Consider the following 17,754-nt stretch of genomic DNA (forward strand, 5'->3'; position numbering starts at 1 on the left):
GTCAGTTTGCCCAGTGCAAGACATATGTAATGTTGGCACGTTCTCTTGAGGCTTATACTGGATGTTGAATTGTCGATGTTAAAGGTGTTGTGTGACAGAGCAGATATGGGTGATCTGGCAGAAGCACAAGAAAAACCCAAATATTTTAAACAAAGTAAAGTTCATACGATACGATAAAGGTACAGTACATACGATAAGTTGATTTTGTCAATAGTTCATGCTGTGCTTTTTATTTTTATTCGATTAAAGAGTAAAACAGGTATTAAACACAACTAAAATTTAGCAGTTCCCAAGTTTGTATTAGACCTTTGAAAAGATACATGTTACCCAGACAATTGGGAATGCATACTGTATGGGTCTATTTGTGTTGTTGACGTTTTTACAATTGGTATTTTTTTACATAATCTGTTTGTCACAGTTAAAACACTAGAATTATTCGAATTATGTGTCTCTCAGTGACATAGGAACAGTAATTGTTCAGATCACTGGTAAGGCTTGGCTAAGACAGCCTCAGTTGATAGTTTTCCACTTTATTTCTGAAGTCCATAAAAGCTGCTTCACTAGTTTTAGGTAGAGCAAGATGTCCAGTCCCTAAAATTTTTCTTTCGTATAAAGTGCAAAATCAGCACTGTCACAGTGACTTCTAACTTAACAACTGTCACTTATAGGGGATCTGTTTAGCTGAAGTTGTGCTGTTAATAGTTAATTGGAGTATCGATGTTAATAATTATAAGCCTCTTTCTATCATTCATAAGGGGGCTCATGCAAGTCACTAGAGGGCAGCAATGCTCTATATATTTATAAATGATGCTCTCCATTAAATATACAGTAACTTTGTCTAGGTGCTAGGTGTATATTAATATTTCAGTGTTAGTGAGTAAATCATAAAATGCTGTAACTAATTCAGACAGTGTATCATTATTGTGGGGGTTCAAAAATACACTGACATTTGATTTTGTCATACATCAGATATAGTTCATCATTGCCTACGTTTAATTTGTTTTGGTTTTCGGACCATTTCTGGAACTTAACTGTTTCTTATTTTACTGGTTCATCAGTAGCAAAGGAGGACATGCTTGATGCTCTCCTCTTGCTCTTGATTTGATACACTAGTGAAATTAACCTGCTTGAATAAAGGGAGAAATGTGTAGTCTCCATAGTCTATATAGTGGTTTACAGCTGCAGGAGTGTTAGCCCTGATTGCAGAAGCAGTGCATCTCACACTGAAATCGCTACGAGCTCGCAGCTGCAAGGTGAGTCCCTGGAGTATCTGTTGCATAACAAGTCAAGGATACCCCTTTTGAAACATGATCTCTTAGCCCTGACGATGCTGCATCAATTATAAAGCATTGCCTGGGGAATTCTGGTTACATCTGGCTAATGCTATGGCTCATATCGTTAGGTTTTGACCCTGTGGTTCAAGTCAGTGGTTTTATTGGATTAGCTACAAGAGGGCCCTTGGAATTATTCTGTGGGTGAACTCCTCATTCATATGGGTGCAATTCTACGAACACTGCTGTGAAAAAGTGGACTCTCCACTCAAAGTGCTTTACAGGTAATGGGGGCTCCACTCCACCACCACCAATATGCAGCATCCACCTGGATGATATGACAGCAGCCAGCGTGTGCCAGTATGCTCCCCACACATCAGCTATCAGTGGGGAGGAGAAAAGAGTGGTGAAGCCAATTCATAGATAGGGATTATAAGGAGGCCATGATTGTTAAAGGCCAATGGAAATTTGGCCAGGACACCAGGGTAAGTTTAACATCTCATTTGAATGACAGCTCCTTTTTACAGTATAGTGTCCCCATCACTATACTGTGGCATTAGGACCCACACAGACCACAAGGTAAGCGTCCCCTCCTGCCCCACTAGCACCACTTCCAGCAGCAATCTTAGCTTTCCAAGGAGGTCTCCTGTCAGTGGGTTGCCAATTGTGAGTTGCAGAGTGATATGGCAGCTAGCTTAGACATCTGGGACAACTCAGGATGTACAATATATGTATGTCAAGAGCATCACCAACGCGCTAAAGGCATCCTACCATGTTTTGATGTACTCTAATCACAATTTTTACCTGTTATTCACATAGCTTTGTTTGGGTTAAGAAGAAACCAGGCTCATGAATTAGCAAACTTAATATTGATCAGGGATCTTTACTTCAACATCTCAAGGTACACTGTGCATGAGCAGCCAATATGAAGTGCTGTAGCAGTTAATCCGTAACATAACTGAATCTTCTTAACTCCTTGTCAGGTGCTCCTCATTCATTAACATAATTTCTTCTCTATACTGTATGACCATAAAGCTAAATGGATACTCATTGTACAACAAAATGCAAATATATGTTCATTATTAACAAGAAAGCAAACATATTAGAAGACAAATCTGTGTTTCTGCACAAAGAACTAATTGGGTGAAAAGAGAACATGTATTTTAATAGGATGTGTGCTGTATAATGCATTTGATTGGTTGTGACTGCAGGCATTTTTTTCCCGGATATTTACAAATAAAATTATTTAAAGCATTCATAAAAAATAACCTTGTCAAACTAAACACATTCCTGGTTCAGCTGTGATTCACTAATATACATGCATACATTAACAAGAGAGTAATTATACAAGGTGGAAACACTGAAACGTTTTCTGTTCTGTATGCACATGTGAACAGGGAATGTTTTGCCAAGGGTCATTATGTGCCCTTTGCATGTGATGTAAATTGTGTACACATCTACAAAACTGCACTGTGCACTTTGCCCTTGAGAGACACATACCTTTCACAAAAATGCACCATTTCATATTTCATCTTTAAGTATGTGCACTATTGCACAGACGCCACTTAAACTCAGGTTTTGTGTTTTGCAACCATTAATTTGGCAAAAAAGGGTTCATAGTTGTCTGTCCTCAGAATGGCCTTGATAAGCCATGGCATGAAAATGGTCAGAATTATGTGTTCTTATCAATTTATTTAGAGTTGTTTTAGTAATAGGTTCAGCTTGTGATCTATTATACAGTATACAGATGTACTAGACTCAGCTGCTGGACATCTGTAACAGATGCAGTGCCTGGGGTCATTATCAATACTCTCTTGCACAAAGTGTTAGGCCACTGTTACACCTGACATTAATTACTAGTAACTAATGCCTGCCTGTATGATCTGTTATTTGACTTCCTCCTTGTATACCTTGTGAATGTATACTATGCACTTAACATAGATATACAGTATTTTGTATTGTTTTATTCCTATGATTTTGTTTAAACATAACTTAAGTATGTCATTTTGACACAGGATACTGCATACATCAAGCATTAGTTTATGCAAGATACCACATTCATCTTTGAATTCCTTTGGGCATTACTGGAATGCAAGAAATACATTTAAATCTACCAATGATTTATATTAACAACAGAAACTTCTGTGGGGGATGAGGTGCAGACCTTATATTCCATGAGGACTAACAAACAGACAACGTTCTCTTTCTATCATTTTGCAAGATTAGTTCACACTCACATCTCTTCAATGGGTCAGATTGTACAAATTCTGGGCTTCCAACAGGTTGCTCATCAATATTAAGAAGTACTGCAGCACTGGTTAGAATTAAATTCAGCAATATCAATGACATCTAGTTTACAATGTAGGTGGAATATCATGAAATGTCCCTGAATATGTCTTGTGTTTGTGTTAAAGAGAAATTAAACATATTTTAACTTTCATTAACTTGCATACCCATTCAATAAACAGACCAACAGGAAATAATTTTGGCTTGAGGTCTAGATTTTATTAGGTTTTCACTCAAGTCCACAGTATTCAAATGAAGCCACACTGAGATCTTTAAAACCACATTCTTACTACTCTTGTCAAATGAAAAGAAAGCTAAATCCCCTCCACCAGAAGAGATTTATTTATAATCAGTTCCTTCTTGCAGATAAAGATTACTTTATCATCTCATTTGTCCTTCTCTACGTCATCCTGTGAAAAACCTGCTAGAGAAAAATATATAAAACTTAGTTACATGTACTTTTTGTAGCACTATAGGCTGAAGCAATATTGTGTTTTTCCTCCCATGGGACCTACTACTACCATTGAAAGGGGACAAAGTTGCTTTTCAGCTCAAGTAAAGAAAAGTTAACTATATAAAGTGAGGGAGTCATCTTATAGCAATAACTTTGCTTGAAACATTTTTAATACATTGGGAGTCATCAATTATACTTTAAATAGCAATTGTACCCCTTTACAACCTCCAATTTAGAACATTTAGAGTATTTATACTGATTTGCCCAGTATACCCAGAATACCCAAGTATGTTGTTGAAGCCTTAACTTGTGAACTTGGAGGATGAAATTATTTTGATTGATTATGCTATTCTTAAGTGTTTGTGTAAGAGGAAACAGAAAACAAACTCACTTGCTGAAGGTTCAGGGTCACACCCATCAGATGAATGGATAACAGGCTTGTCTCCCTGTTCTGATGCACCCCCAATGCCTGACCACCTACAAGCAAGACATTTAATGATATAAAGTCAGAGAAGGACACAGACCCTTATTTCCCCAATGGGCAAACCTTGGGTAAACTGCCTACTCTGTATTTCACATGAATCAAATGATGACTTTGACCACAGAGCTATAGACTTTGACACAGTTCAGAGAAAGTAAAACAGATGTATTCCTCCAATAACAATCCCAAGTTACAATGACAACCTGAAAGAACTAGACCTGTTAAGCCTGAGTAGGAAATAGATGAGGAGAGACTGAAGTTTTTGAAATATTAAAATAAAATTCCAGAAGTTATTTTAAGCTTGGTCATGGAAGTCAATATGAGTCTGTTAAAAGAATGTAGGACAGAAGGTTTAAATAATGATACAAAGAAATGATTTTTACTTAAGCAGTATATATAGATATTGGAATAGTTTGATATATGATGTATAATTATTTATAAAGTATATATATGATACCCTATAACCTGTATATGTATGTGTTTGTATTTGGGATGTGTTTTAGCTGTGTTTTAAAATTATTTTATATTCTTGAATAACAATGAAATAAGGTAGAAGCTTGTATTTTCAGGTAAATGTGTGAATTGTGTATTTTCCATTTATGACTGTATCCCAGTAACTGCTTAGCCAGCTATTTTGTACTTGCTGAGTGGTGACACTTGTCAGCATCCAAGGACTGTGCCATCAATATTATTATCCCATAATACAGTTTGCATTTCTAATGAAGTTACTGGATAGTTTGAAATGAGGTGTTTGCTTTTTATTTCCTTTTCTTTCTCTCAAAATGTTGAACCTTTAATTTGTTTTTTTCCATAGGCTCCGGCTCCTCCTTGACCCTGTGGTGGTTAAGGTGGTTAGAAAATGAATGGATGGACAGATTTGTTTTTCTTTTAATAATACCTATATACTGAAGCCTGTTTAAAATCAAAATGACATATGGTTATTACTTGAAACAAATGAAATGAAATTGTACCATTTTACTGAATACACAAATACTCACTTATCAGGTTGATACCTGCTTTCCTCTCCATCTAGAATGCCGTGGTATGTACCAATCTCCAGTTCTAGTCTCATTTTGTTATTTAACAAGGTCTCATAGTCCTTCTTCTGCTGCTCAATGTCTGCTCGAACATCCCCCAGTTCAGCCTCCAGCTTGGAGATCACAGAGCCCAGGTTCTGCAGCTCAATGTCATGCCAGTGTTTCGCATCATGTAAGGAATTCTCTAAACCCCTCTTCTGTAAACAGAAGGGAGCACATTATGAGTTCGCTATAAAGGAATCAAATTCACACACAAAAAAACTACACAGCACTGAAACAAATAGAATTACATTTGCAGCTTTCGGATGAGTAGAATTTTCAAATGCTGTCTGGACTGTATTTTTTTTTCCCAACAGACTTTGATTCGTTGCTGGCATCAACCAGTTCCAACTCCATTTCTAGCATCGACCTTTGGAGCGACGAAAAATGTCTAGAAATGTAAAAACTGATTCTCAATTGGCACGTGATTTAAAATGGGAACCCAGTTTCTAACATCATAAAGCCATCTTAATATAATAGCAACTATTTGTCATATAGCCTCGATTACCAACTTGGTAATGTATTTTCCTTGGATTACAGATGGCCCTGTAAACTTAAATTAAATTAAACTTAAATTTAAATTAAATTAAAACTTGCAAATCAAAGTTAAGATCTGGACAAGTAATTGAACAACAGAGCTATGTTAATTCATAACATACAGCAGCAGGCAGGGGTTATCTGTTACAAATCTGGTTTACCTCCACTGCTGGTAGGAACAACTAACCTACTTTAGAACACTTTCAACAATCTCCAAACAACTGCTGCCTTTATTTTTTTCTATGAAAACGCTCTTAATCCTGGGTGCAGGTGGACAATGTTGATCCTAACAAATATTTGCTACCTAATAATATTGTGCTTTGGGTGTTTTGTAGCTACAGCACTACGAAGAGGGTTGTCGGATACTTTCTGAACTTAAACACACCAAGTAAATGTGCTGGATTGTGCCTCTGGAGCTGTTCAACTCTGATGGACTGAGTTCTGTTCTACAATGTAAGAGCCACTAATTTGGGAAACTGCTTTTCCAGTAACAACCGCAAGGTAGACACACACAGTGAGATAAAGGAGATAAAATACCAGGGCTCTCATGGATTCTGTCTCTGCCTGGAGGCTTTGTATTTTACACCCCAAATCGCTGCACTCCATCTTCAGGGACTCCACTTTCTCCTCTTCCTTGCTCAGTTTGGTGTTTGTGCTGTCAGACTGCTGCTCAAACACAGAACACAACACAGCCAATAAGAAAATATGCCAAGAGGAAATCTACTCACCTTCTTAATTCTGTCAAAAATATGTCAGTGAAAAGGGTTTCGTTAACCAGTTGTGAGCTCATAGCGACTATTGTCCCTGCAGTGCTGTGAACAGGGTTTGAAAAATCAGAAGTAAATGCTGGAAAGAAACAACTTTGTTTAATTCAATTCATTTTTTACACTTCACTAGAAATAACAACACCCAAGAATTAAGTGTACTGAAAGGATTGTGGAGTGCTTAGTCAAACTGTTGGCTTAACCTGCTTGGCTGAGGGCTAACCTCCTGCCCAGAGGACGAGGAGGCCAGGACCTGCATGCTGAGGTGGGATGCAAAAAGATGTATAGGAGACAGAGAAGGGGATCACATCTAGCCTTTATAGTGTTTTAGGAGAGAAAATGAGATCAGGGGGGAATCACTGACATTGCAAATTACTGATAGCTGAGTCTGATTGAACTTAGTTGTTGTCATTCCTCACGAACGTTCGTTACAAACTCTGTTCATTTGTGGAGCTATCAAATGAAGAAGATAAACATCTAGAATTTCCATGTCTTTCATCTGGTCATGAAAAAAGGAGTTTGTTGGGATGTGAGTTTTCACAATAGCTTTCATTAAATATGTAGTTAAACACTAAAGTATGTCCTCCTTCACCACATTATACAAAACAGGAAATTTACTTGGACACAATTCCATTCTTATAGTAAACATGTACAGACAGTGCTTATAAAGACAAAGACTGACACCTGAATTTTTAAAAAAGATGGCCATATCAACAATAGAATTTCTGAGGTGCAAAAAGATCAGACTGGCTTCCCTTCTAAGGTTTATCCTGCCTTGCACCCATTGCTTGCCGAGTTGGGCTCCAGCTCGCCCATGACTCGGATTTAGGAGAAGAGGTTAGAAAATGGATGGATGGAAAGGGTTGAGATTGTGGGGCTGCTAAAGGAAACAGAAGAGTAAACCCAGAATGCTCACAAGTGTGACCAAACAAGCATTGAAAAGAGATGTAATTTTATTGCTGTGAAAATGAAGCCATAGTATTCAGTCCACAGAATACTTAAGCCCCTGTTTTTATGTTCTATCTGAAGCATTTTTTACAAAAGGGTTTGTAAGCACTCCTTCTCTTTTCTTTTGCTTTTCTTTCCACCTAAGCAGTAGGGGAATTATTTACATGGCAGTTTCAGGCAGGCTCTAAAAGTAAAGCATCACTAATTATGGTATAATCATCATGTTGTTTTCTTCAAAATGTACAGTATGAAACTTTTTTTTAGCTCTCAGACAATGGAGGTGCTAGGTTTGTTTTTCCAGACAAAGTGAGGGAATCTAAGCAGTTAAGCCTATTCAGAATTAACAAGATTTATTAAACACAATGAGTGTTTGACACAAAATAATTCTCACCTCCTTTTGTGCATCATTAATTTGATTAATTGTAGCTTTTAATTGAACTAATAATTTGCTTAATTAGAGCCTTAAAAGTTTTATGTGACTAATCAATTCTAAAATATTTGGCATTTTAGTGTACCTGTAATTTTTTAAATATAATTTGTAAGTAACTTAAATCGCCAAGAGTTTAGTGCAAGGAAGCATGATAGCAGTGCAATCAAAGTTGCAAGTTCTCAGAGCTCAAAAAGAACCAGGACTTACACTTTAACATCTTAAGATGTTGGTTAATAAGTTTAAAATACCTTCATAGTTGTCATTAGTTGTGACCATCCAGGCGACTAGTTTATACACCACAACCCAACACACAGAGTACCTTACTTGTTATGTATTCCAAAGGGTTCAGTGACAGTTCTTGTGCTGGATAGTTCCGTATTCACATGCACAGCCTGTTTTAGCAGTAGAAAACCAGGATTCATCGTAAAGAGTTTCTGAAGGTGAGAAAATGTGGTTCCTTCTGTGCTGCCTAATGCAGTTGACATGAGTAAAAACTGACATGAGTGTTTTCTGCCTCAAGGTTCTTTCATTTTGCCCAAGGTTGTGGTAACTCTTGTGGAAACATACACAACTTTCGGCACCTGAAGCTGCTTGTTGAGATTTTGTTTCCATTCTCCTCTTCATAGCAGTGTCTTGCGGGCCTCTCCTGAAATGTCACCAGATAGAATCGTCACATGAAAATTCATTTTCCCGACAACTTACCTTATATTCCAGGTAGGCATCGGTTTCTGCACGATTCCTTTCAATAACTTTCTCCCAGTGGGATCGAATGTACTCCAGTATGTGATCCAGGCTTGTCTCAATGGGAGCATCTGGTTCATCCAACTGGCTGCCAGCAAGCTCATTATAAAGCACTTTCACATCCTAGGAGGAAAGACATATCCTAAAGCACAGTGGATATTTTGTGAATGAAGAATGGACAGAGGTAGATCTTGACTATAATAAGTTATATCTTACCTATGGTATAACCTTTTAAATAGAAAACATCTTGCAGAACATCAATAAGACAAGAGGGTAACTACTTAACACTTTTTAACATGGTGCCATGTACTTTTGCATTTCAGTGGTAAAACAAAATGAAAGATCTCATAGACACAACTTTTCTCTTTTGGTTTATATCAGTTTATAATCAGTATTAAAAAAATATCTGTTAAACTATTTTAATGGTTCTGAAAGTAAAGCATTCCTAATTATTACGTTATGATCATATTCCTTTCTTTAAATGCAAACATTTTCTTGTGCTTCTCAGGCGACCAAGCTCCTTTGTTTTAAAGTCTAGGTGCTACTTACAAATTCTGGAATAGTCATTATCTTGTTTAAAATAATTAATAATCTCTTGTTTTCTCACACAGCTTCAAGAATTAATTGAGGTAAAAAGATCTGAAATAGTGAGTTCTATCAGCTTGAATCAGGAATTCATGTGACTGGTTTTCTTAATGTAGAGGAGCTAGATTTTACAAGAATCTAAATGTTAAAATGTTATTTTGTACAGAATTATTTGTGAAGTGCAGCGGACAGTGGTTTTAGAATTTACATCCCCTTTTTTAAATCTGCTCAACTAAAGACTTTTACTGTCTGTGTACCATGTCTGCTCATATTGCACATCTGCTCCCAAGCTAAGTCAATCAGCAGCAAGAGTATTCAAACCTCCTTGTACATAACCTACTGTACATTACAGGTATGTCTAAATTAAAACTGTAAATGATCTAAAACATTTTATTTTGCATTATAATGTCTTAATTTTAAATTCCCTTTTCCCTACTTCTCTAACTCCTCTCTTTATAAAGCATACATGTTCATTTTTTGTAAGTACATCTAGAGATGAGTGCAAAATATTTCAGATTTACAGTACATATATCCCCAGTGCAGATATCCCCACTATTAAGCACCTGCACTTATCTGTTCCTGCCTGGTGTTATATTAATGCTGTTATACTGTAAATTTGTTTCCATTCCCTGTTTTGTCATGTTATCTGTTTGTTTAAGATAGTATGCAACTATAAGTCTCCGTGGACAAGGGCATCTGCTAAGGAAATCAATAATAATAAAAATGCACCTGCAACACTCTTGCATTTATGCTGCTCTATTCTCTTCACATTTTGAAGTGATTTCCAAATGGGTTTTCCATGTTGGGAAACTGCATGTAAGCAGTGAATAGAATTATTTTGTTTTAAAATTCCGTTTAAATAATTCTCACGATATAATTAAATTGTTCAAATTGTGTCTTTTGTCTCACATGGGAGTCTTGGTGGTCTGACAGTTATTGCTGCTGCTCAACAGCTCTTGGTTCCTGAGTTCGATTTTAAATTGGGGACCATCCTATGTGGAGTTTATATGCTCTTCTGGGCACATGTGTTCTAGCTCCTTTAACCTCCTGAAGATATAGCTTGCGTGCAACTGTGTGCCCATCGATGGACTGGTGTCTCATTCAGAATGTGATCTAACATTCATTTCTAAGCATGTTGCCCCAACCCTTACCAGGAATAAGTGACTTTCTGATAATGGATGGCATTTCCACCTGTCAATCACCGGAGGCATATACTATATGCTGTATGTACTGCAGTCCATTCATGCATTTTAGAATTTAATCTTCAACAGAATGCATATAAACCTTCATTGCTCATTGTTGCTGTCTTGAGATCCTTAGGTTCTCAAGTTCTAAATGTATCGCCATGACTGTTTAACTCTAAAACCTTTTTTGACATTGTTGTTTGTCCCCCTACCATCTGGTAGTAGGTTCCGTACACTCCAGTCGCACACAACTAGACTCCAAAATAGCTTCTTCCCCAGAGCCATCAAGCTGGTGACGCCCCCACTCCCTCCCATCATACTATGATCTCTCCTCACTTCTTCCTGTACCCACAATGCCTGTACTCCTACACCACTACATACACGACAACTGAATGTAAGCCGAAATTCTACTTACAACTGTACTAGTTGTACTATTTATAAATTGAATTATACTTTTCTCTGTTTGCGTAGTTGTAGTTTTTGACAATTTTGCACTGGCGCCATACTGTTGTTTACAGTGTTATTGTTATTGTTATTGTATTACTGTCTATTGTCTTGTCTGCTGTTCTATTTATATACTGCACCTGAGAGACTAATGAGAAACACTTCTCACTATACTATGCACCCGTGTAAGTATAATGACAAATAAAGTTGAATTGAACTGAAGTTGAATTGAATTGAATAAACTTAGATTAAGTGTTATAACATCCGTTTACCTTGTAGTTTGTTGTAAATCAGAACACAACAATTTTAATTGAGAAGCTTTCTGTACAAGGTCTGATTTTGCATTCTTCATCCACACTCACCTCTTCATGGTTCCTTGCCAGTTCAATCAGTTCTTCTCTCATGTTCTCTATCTGACTTTCCAGGTCCATTTTAGTCAAATTAGCGTCATCAATCACTTTATACAAGGAATTAATTTCATCTTCCACTGCTCTGCGGAATGGCTGCTCATTTTCATATCTGCAAAGAAGCAAACCATGAGATGTTACAACTCTACTAAATCAACACTGACAGCTGTTGAAACTGATACTTGTGATCTGAGTTTCTCATCAGGTTCATAAAAACTATTTCCCCAATTTTTTCCTCTTTTGCATGCCTTTTATGGAAGAGCAGTTTGACGCGGTCACTTAATTGAAAACAGCCTCAGTATGTACTCCTGTGAAAATGAAGTACATACGACACCAGGATTCTGAATATCCTACTTCACCCTGCCGCTTCCATTGGGGACCAAAAGAATATTTATTAATTTAGATGAAAGAGAAAAACATTCATGCAAAACACCTACTTAGAATCAATGGAATATCATATTTACCTTTAAAAATATTAATTGGTTTAATCAAAGAATGATTAATTCTACACTTTTGAGCTCTGGTAACAGTACTGTCATGGAATCTATTACACTTAACTATATGACCAAATCAACATCATTTTACATCTTAAAATGACTGCAATTACAGATGTACTATAATTGCGAGAGACAATTTTATTTTGTGAAGAATCTATTTTGTCACTGGACAACAAAATGGTGTTTCTTGAAAGATTATGTAGATTCTGACCTGTCTTTAAAATCCTCTGCATTTGCTTGAAGATTCTCTGTCTGGAGCATGAGCCGAGCATTGTCCAAGATGGCATCACTTACCTGTTGAAAATAAGCAGAGCAAGCTGTACTCATTAATCTAAATTGTATCTAAACAGTTTTTCTAAGAACCTACAGCCTTAAGATATTAGGGAATTAGGGAGATTAGGATAGCAACCCTTCAGGTTTTGCAAACAGCCATCTGTGCAGTGTGACTTGAGAGTATGATAGGCAAAATTATGAGTGGCCACTTTTGTATTACCACTTAGCTTATTCTGAGAAGCAGTAACAGCCAATTGAATGGACTTTCAATAAATTTATTGGAAATGGAATTTTATATTGTGCTTTTTATATTTACACCACCCAAAAGCACATTAAATAAAGGCAAAAATAGCAACATTATAGCAATAAAACTATAATAGTTATGTATAACTATAAAACATAATATCTCATACCTCATAAAAATGTACTCACATCATTGTATATAAATTGTGAATGCAACACTGCTGGGTTTTATAATTCAGATGGAACCACAGTTTTATTACTTTTTTATTTACAACATCTAATCCGTATCCATTGCTAGTGAAATTAATACTGTATTATCTCTACAGTGTTGAAAACTAAAAAAAGTGTATCATCAGAAGTTTCATTGAGTTACAAGCGTAACTGAAATAACCACCATAATCAAAAACTACCGAAAATTGTGGTAGTACCACTGAAAATGTAATATCTTACAATATCTGCCAACATTTAATTCTATAGTTATTATTTTTTACCTCTGCTTTTTACATGAAATGGGATTGTACAATTCTTTGACTTTTCCCAACACTTTTTTTCATGGAATTACAAGAACCTTTCAATTATTTGAATTTCTTGTAAATTCTGTTGCATTCACATTTTGCTAGTGGCTAATACAGGGATTCAGATGAAGAATGTTAGACAGTTAGGTAACCAGACAATTCTTACACAGGGCTGCTAACCAATGAAACTGTTAGAATTTTCATTCCTATTAACAATAGCGGGTACAGTCTCAGTAATGATATGCGCATATTATTGATGAAGGCAGTCATCTAAGTGTCTGTTATAAGAAAGTAATTTTCACGACAAGAAAGGAATGTTTGCAAGTCCTGAGAAGAAGCATGTGGCTAGATTTTAATTGTATAGTTTTGAAAAAGTGTTGAATACACCAATATCCTCCAAGTTCTCCATTATCATATTATGGTACATGACAAAGTACTGAAAAGAACTGTATGCATATACAGTAAACTTAAGAAAAGCAGTCATTCTCTCATATTATGTTCAACACGAATATCTTCAGATTATGCTTAAGGCTAGAATCACGATTGGTCTGTGAGATAGATTACACAATTACTTGTACTAAGTAGTTCTAATTGAAGTGAAAAGTTAACCATTTTGTCAATATAAAAATTTGATACTCATGTATATTGTAGGTAGTAGAACTTACTGGACCAATCTTGTTTAAGGAGTATTGGGTAGTACAGAGCCTTTCTTAGGTACAATTCAACAAAAATGGCTGTAAGCATTATCCCCACAATTTGGACCACTTTAGACAGATAAAGCATCTTGTTAAATCTTAAATAAACACTGATGTTTACTCATCATAAACTCATTATTATAAATAATAATTTAGGAAAAAACATTCTAGTTATTTAACAAATGAGATTGCATATTCAAAACAAATACATTTAATAAACTAAATCATTAAATTGGGATTATTCATGCTTGATATCTTCTTTACATTAAAATGGATCAGTCTGATAAGAACATACAGTATTACAGTAAAACCCTTTGTTTTACCTTTATGAAAAGGGGAACTTCCTCCAAAAACAATTACTATTATTATTTTAATTAACATTATTTTAATAATTATTATAATTGTATTATATATTGATGTTAGTAATTTTTGTACTATAATCACTTACAATAGTTTTGAGAAAGTCGTTTTTTGTTTTTGTAACATAGAGTGACACAGTAGGTTAATGCAGCAAAACACTAGATTATCTTAGAAATAAAGATAATAAAATGCTTCCTTTTTCAAGTACATTAAATTTCTAAGACCTGCAATTATATTCTGATTATGTATTTTCCTCTCCACAGAAAAATTACTGTTGTGAAGCTTATGCACAAAATAATACACAGTAATACTGTAATACTGTTTTTAACGTATTAGATTGTACAAAGTAGTATCAGTAGATTTGAATATTGACAAAATGGGTAACTTTAAATATCAATTAGACCTACTTAATACAAATTTAAAAAGTTAAGTGCACCCATCAAATATACAGTAAGGCATGGTGAAAGGTACTGACTCCCTTTGATCAAGAACACCTGTTCTTGACACCTGTTCATCAAGAAATGACAAGATTTCAAGCCAACTGCAGTCAGACATAAAAAAAATTGGACAAAGTGCTGAGAATTTACATTCAGATATGACAACAACACTGAACTCACAACAAAAATAACATCGAATACAAAATAAATGATACGATGATATCATTATGATATGTCTTGTCAATTGCAATGGAATCTAAGCAGAAGCAAAGCAACAGCAGATGAAGATGAGGGAAGTGTCCAGAAACAAAATGGGTTGAAATTTGGCTTGAGAGAGACTAAGACTTGACTTGTTGTTTTTTTCTACCACAGATTATAAGCCACAATGCAAGGAAGAGGAAGGCACACAGCATATTAAAGAAAACTGAATGAATCCTTTTTTCTTGAACAATTTGATTACAATTAACACCTTACTTTGTTGCATTCAATTTTGATTAGTGTTTTGTGGAGGATGTGCAAACTGCTCACATCACAGTGTTTGGCTATCAAGTGGAAGTCTCTGACCAAACAAGAAATTGTGTGTTATCATCTCTCTCCTGTGGAAACAAAACCCTGCGAAACGGATGATCCTTGGAGGAGAACCGTGCTTACCTGCCTGTAAATGTCCTGCCACTCCTGCCTCAGTGAGCCCCAGCTGCCCGCGATGGAGGCTTTCTTGTCCAGACAGAGTCTTATCTGCTCCTCCAGCTCGCGGTTCACCTGCTCCAGCGCTCGCACCTTCTCCATGTACTCCAGCAGACAGCTGTTCAGGCTCTCGGGGGAGGACCCGCGGCCCCTGTCCACACCCTGGCTCAGCAGGACAGGGGTGGTGCTGCGCAGACCCTGCAGGAACACGCTGCTGATCCCCAGGGCTCGGCGGGAAACCCGGGTGCCCAAGCTGCTGGCCCCTCCGATAGGCGCGACCCCCACGTACACCCCAGGATTCCTGGAAGTAGACGCGGCCCCGCTCGAGCCCACGCTCACCCTCCGGGTGGCCCCTGCGGGGCGCTCAGCCTGGGGCGCCTGAGCAGGCTGGCCCAGGAACGAAGACCTACGTCTTGGCAGAGGCATTCCGAGATCAGTGTGTGCAGAGAGCTAGTGCACCTGTGGGCATCTCCGCCGTGCTGACAGCTCTGCTCCTGCCCTGAAACCGTGAAGGCCAGCAGCTTCAGCAGAACGCCCCCTTTATTGATGCCTGTCGTTCCAGAATGGCAGACTTTTGCGAGCCAGCAATTGTCACGCACTGCAGTTGGGTGGCATTGTTGAAGGGCGGCTTTTTTCTGCTGCCTCAGCACCCTGCCTCAGTCAGGAAAGGTCTATCAGTCAGCTCTTCAGCACCCAGGCCTGTTCTAGCCCATCACATGAAGTGACAATGCTATGTGGAAACAAAGAACTACTCGCTGTGTGAAAACTGTGTCATCATCACATTGGAGATTGGACAGTTCCACAGCTTTTCTGTTTGCTGTTTTCTTCACATGGTCTTAAAAAGAGTGGGAAAAAAATATGTTATTGATTAAAACAAATAAATATGCTACATAAACAATTAAATGTCAAAGTGAAAAAAGAGGTCTTTTATAAAACTGCTAAATATGCTTTTTAAATCACAACTTTTTCGAGTTTCTCTAAATAAAAATGCTTCCTTCTTCTTAGAGTTATTGCTTGCTTTTGGGCTCAGGGGATGATTAAAGATGTGTCTGTCTTTCTGAACTTGGAGGGCTTAAGTATTTAAATTAACTTGTGATATTTAAGATGCTCATTAATCACATATACAGTATAATCACAGTTTACAAGGGGAGATACAGCACGAGACAAGCTCAGTGTCTGGTGCCTCAATACACCAGTGGATGGGAATTATTGGTTGCAGTGTTAAAAGATAACTATACAATATATTTAATTCTCGCCATGTTTAGACCAATGCAATGTGTAAGTCCTTGACATATATTCATTACCTGCTCACAGACAATGTACACAAACCAAAGCAATTTAAATACAAAAAGATACCAATAATGTTCTAGGAATGATCATACATATGATGAGCTAGAAAATCTTGCTAAAATTCCAGGTTACTTAAAAGGGATTTTCAACATTGATACCACCTTCTAACATCACCTTGATGACAGTGTTACCGCCTTGTCATCCCTTCAGATCTCAGAAGCTCAGGTCAGGCCTGGTCAGAAGAAAAATGGCTGCCATATAGGAAAACCTGGTTGCTGCTTTACATGATATTGGTGGACCAGTAGGAGGCACTTTTCCTTCTGGACCCGAATGTCCAAAAACAAATACACCACTACTACTTGGTCAATAAGAATTCCATAAGAGTAGTGACTAATTTCCATTCTGGGGCTGGTAAACTGTCCAGCCTAAACGTTTCTCTGATTTCTAATGGTGAAGTTATTTAAGAACATAACCTGTTACACATCTCATTCACGACATCTAGCCAGTTTAGGAGTTAGTAGCTTCTTGATCCCAGGATCTCATCCAGCCATTTCTTGGAGGATGTCAGAGGTTTGAGTGGTAGTTTGTCCGCCAACTCTGTACTAGGTTTTAAATGTGCTTCCAAGTATTTTCCACTTGTGTCCTCTAATTGTGTGTGTCAATTTCTCACTTCTCTACCCTGTCTACTGGTGGAGCATAATGTCTGCTGTGCATCACCCAGGTGGGTCCTGTGCTTCGACGGTCAGTCCCCTTCTATATGTACAGTGTTTTGAGATTGTTTAGCATTGCTATTCAGGATTTTATAAAAGCAATTGTTTTGAACAGCTTTTGTCTTGTCAAAAGTTTAAACCTGCTTGAACTTGTCAAATGCTACTGAAAATGGGAAGACATTTTAATTAGAAGATGTGATCCTTAGCTTTGGAGTACGAGTGCCAGCTTTAGGCCTTGGCACAGTGGCAAGTGATGTTATACTTCAAGCGATGTGATACAGCGTGAAAGTGGAAAGGTGGTGCTAGCCCCAGCCCCTTAAGGGTGATTGCTAGAGGAAACTCTGAGTGAAGACAGAGAACACTGGATTGTGGTGTTTCAGATGAATATACAGGTGCTGGATAGCCACAATATTCCAGGGGTAAAGAGTTTTTTTCCCATCTG

General features: G+C 37.2%; 1 protein-coding gene across 1 annotated transcript; it reads right to left on the reverse strand.

The window, feature by feature from the left end:
* Positions 1–5,486: 5,486 nt before the first annotated feature.
* Positions 5,487–15,738, reverse strand: bfsp2 (beaded filament structural protein 2, phakinin). The gene is made up of 6 exons (XM_088918164.1): positions 15,280–15,738; positions 12,317–12,399; positions 11,564–11,720; positions 8,950–9,111; positions 6,643–6,771; positions 5,487–5,726 (listed from the first exon to the last, which is right to left on the reverse strand). The coding sequence occupies exons 1-6, from the start codon at positions 15,736–15,738 to the stop codon at positions 5,487–5,489; spliced, it is 1,230 nt and encodes a 409-aa protein (XP_088774290.1).
* Between the last annotated feature and the right edge of the window lie 2,016 nt (positions 15,739–17,754).

This window comes from Atractosteus spatula, chromosome 6 (assembly GCF_055471065.1).
Source record: "Atractosteus spatula isolate fAtrSpa1 chromosome 6, fAtrSpa1.hap1, whole genome shotgun sequence".
In the NCBI taxonomy this organism is placed as follows: domain Eukaryota; kingdom Metazoa; phylum Chordata; class Actinopteri; order Semionotiformes; family Lepisosteidae; genus Atractosteus; species Atractosteus spatula.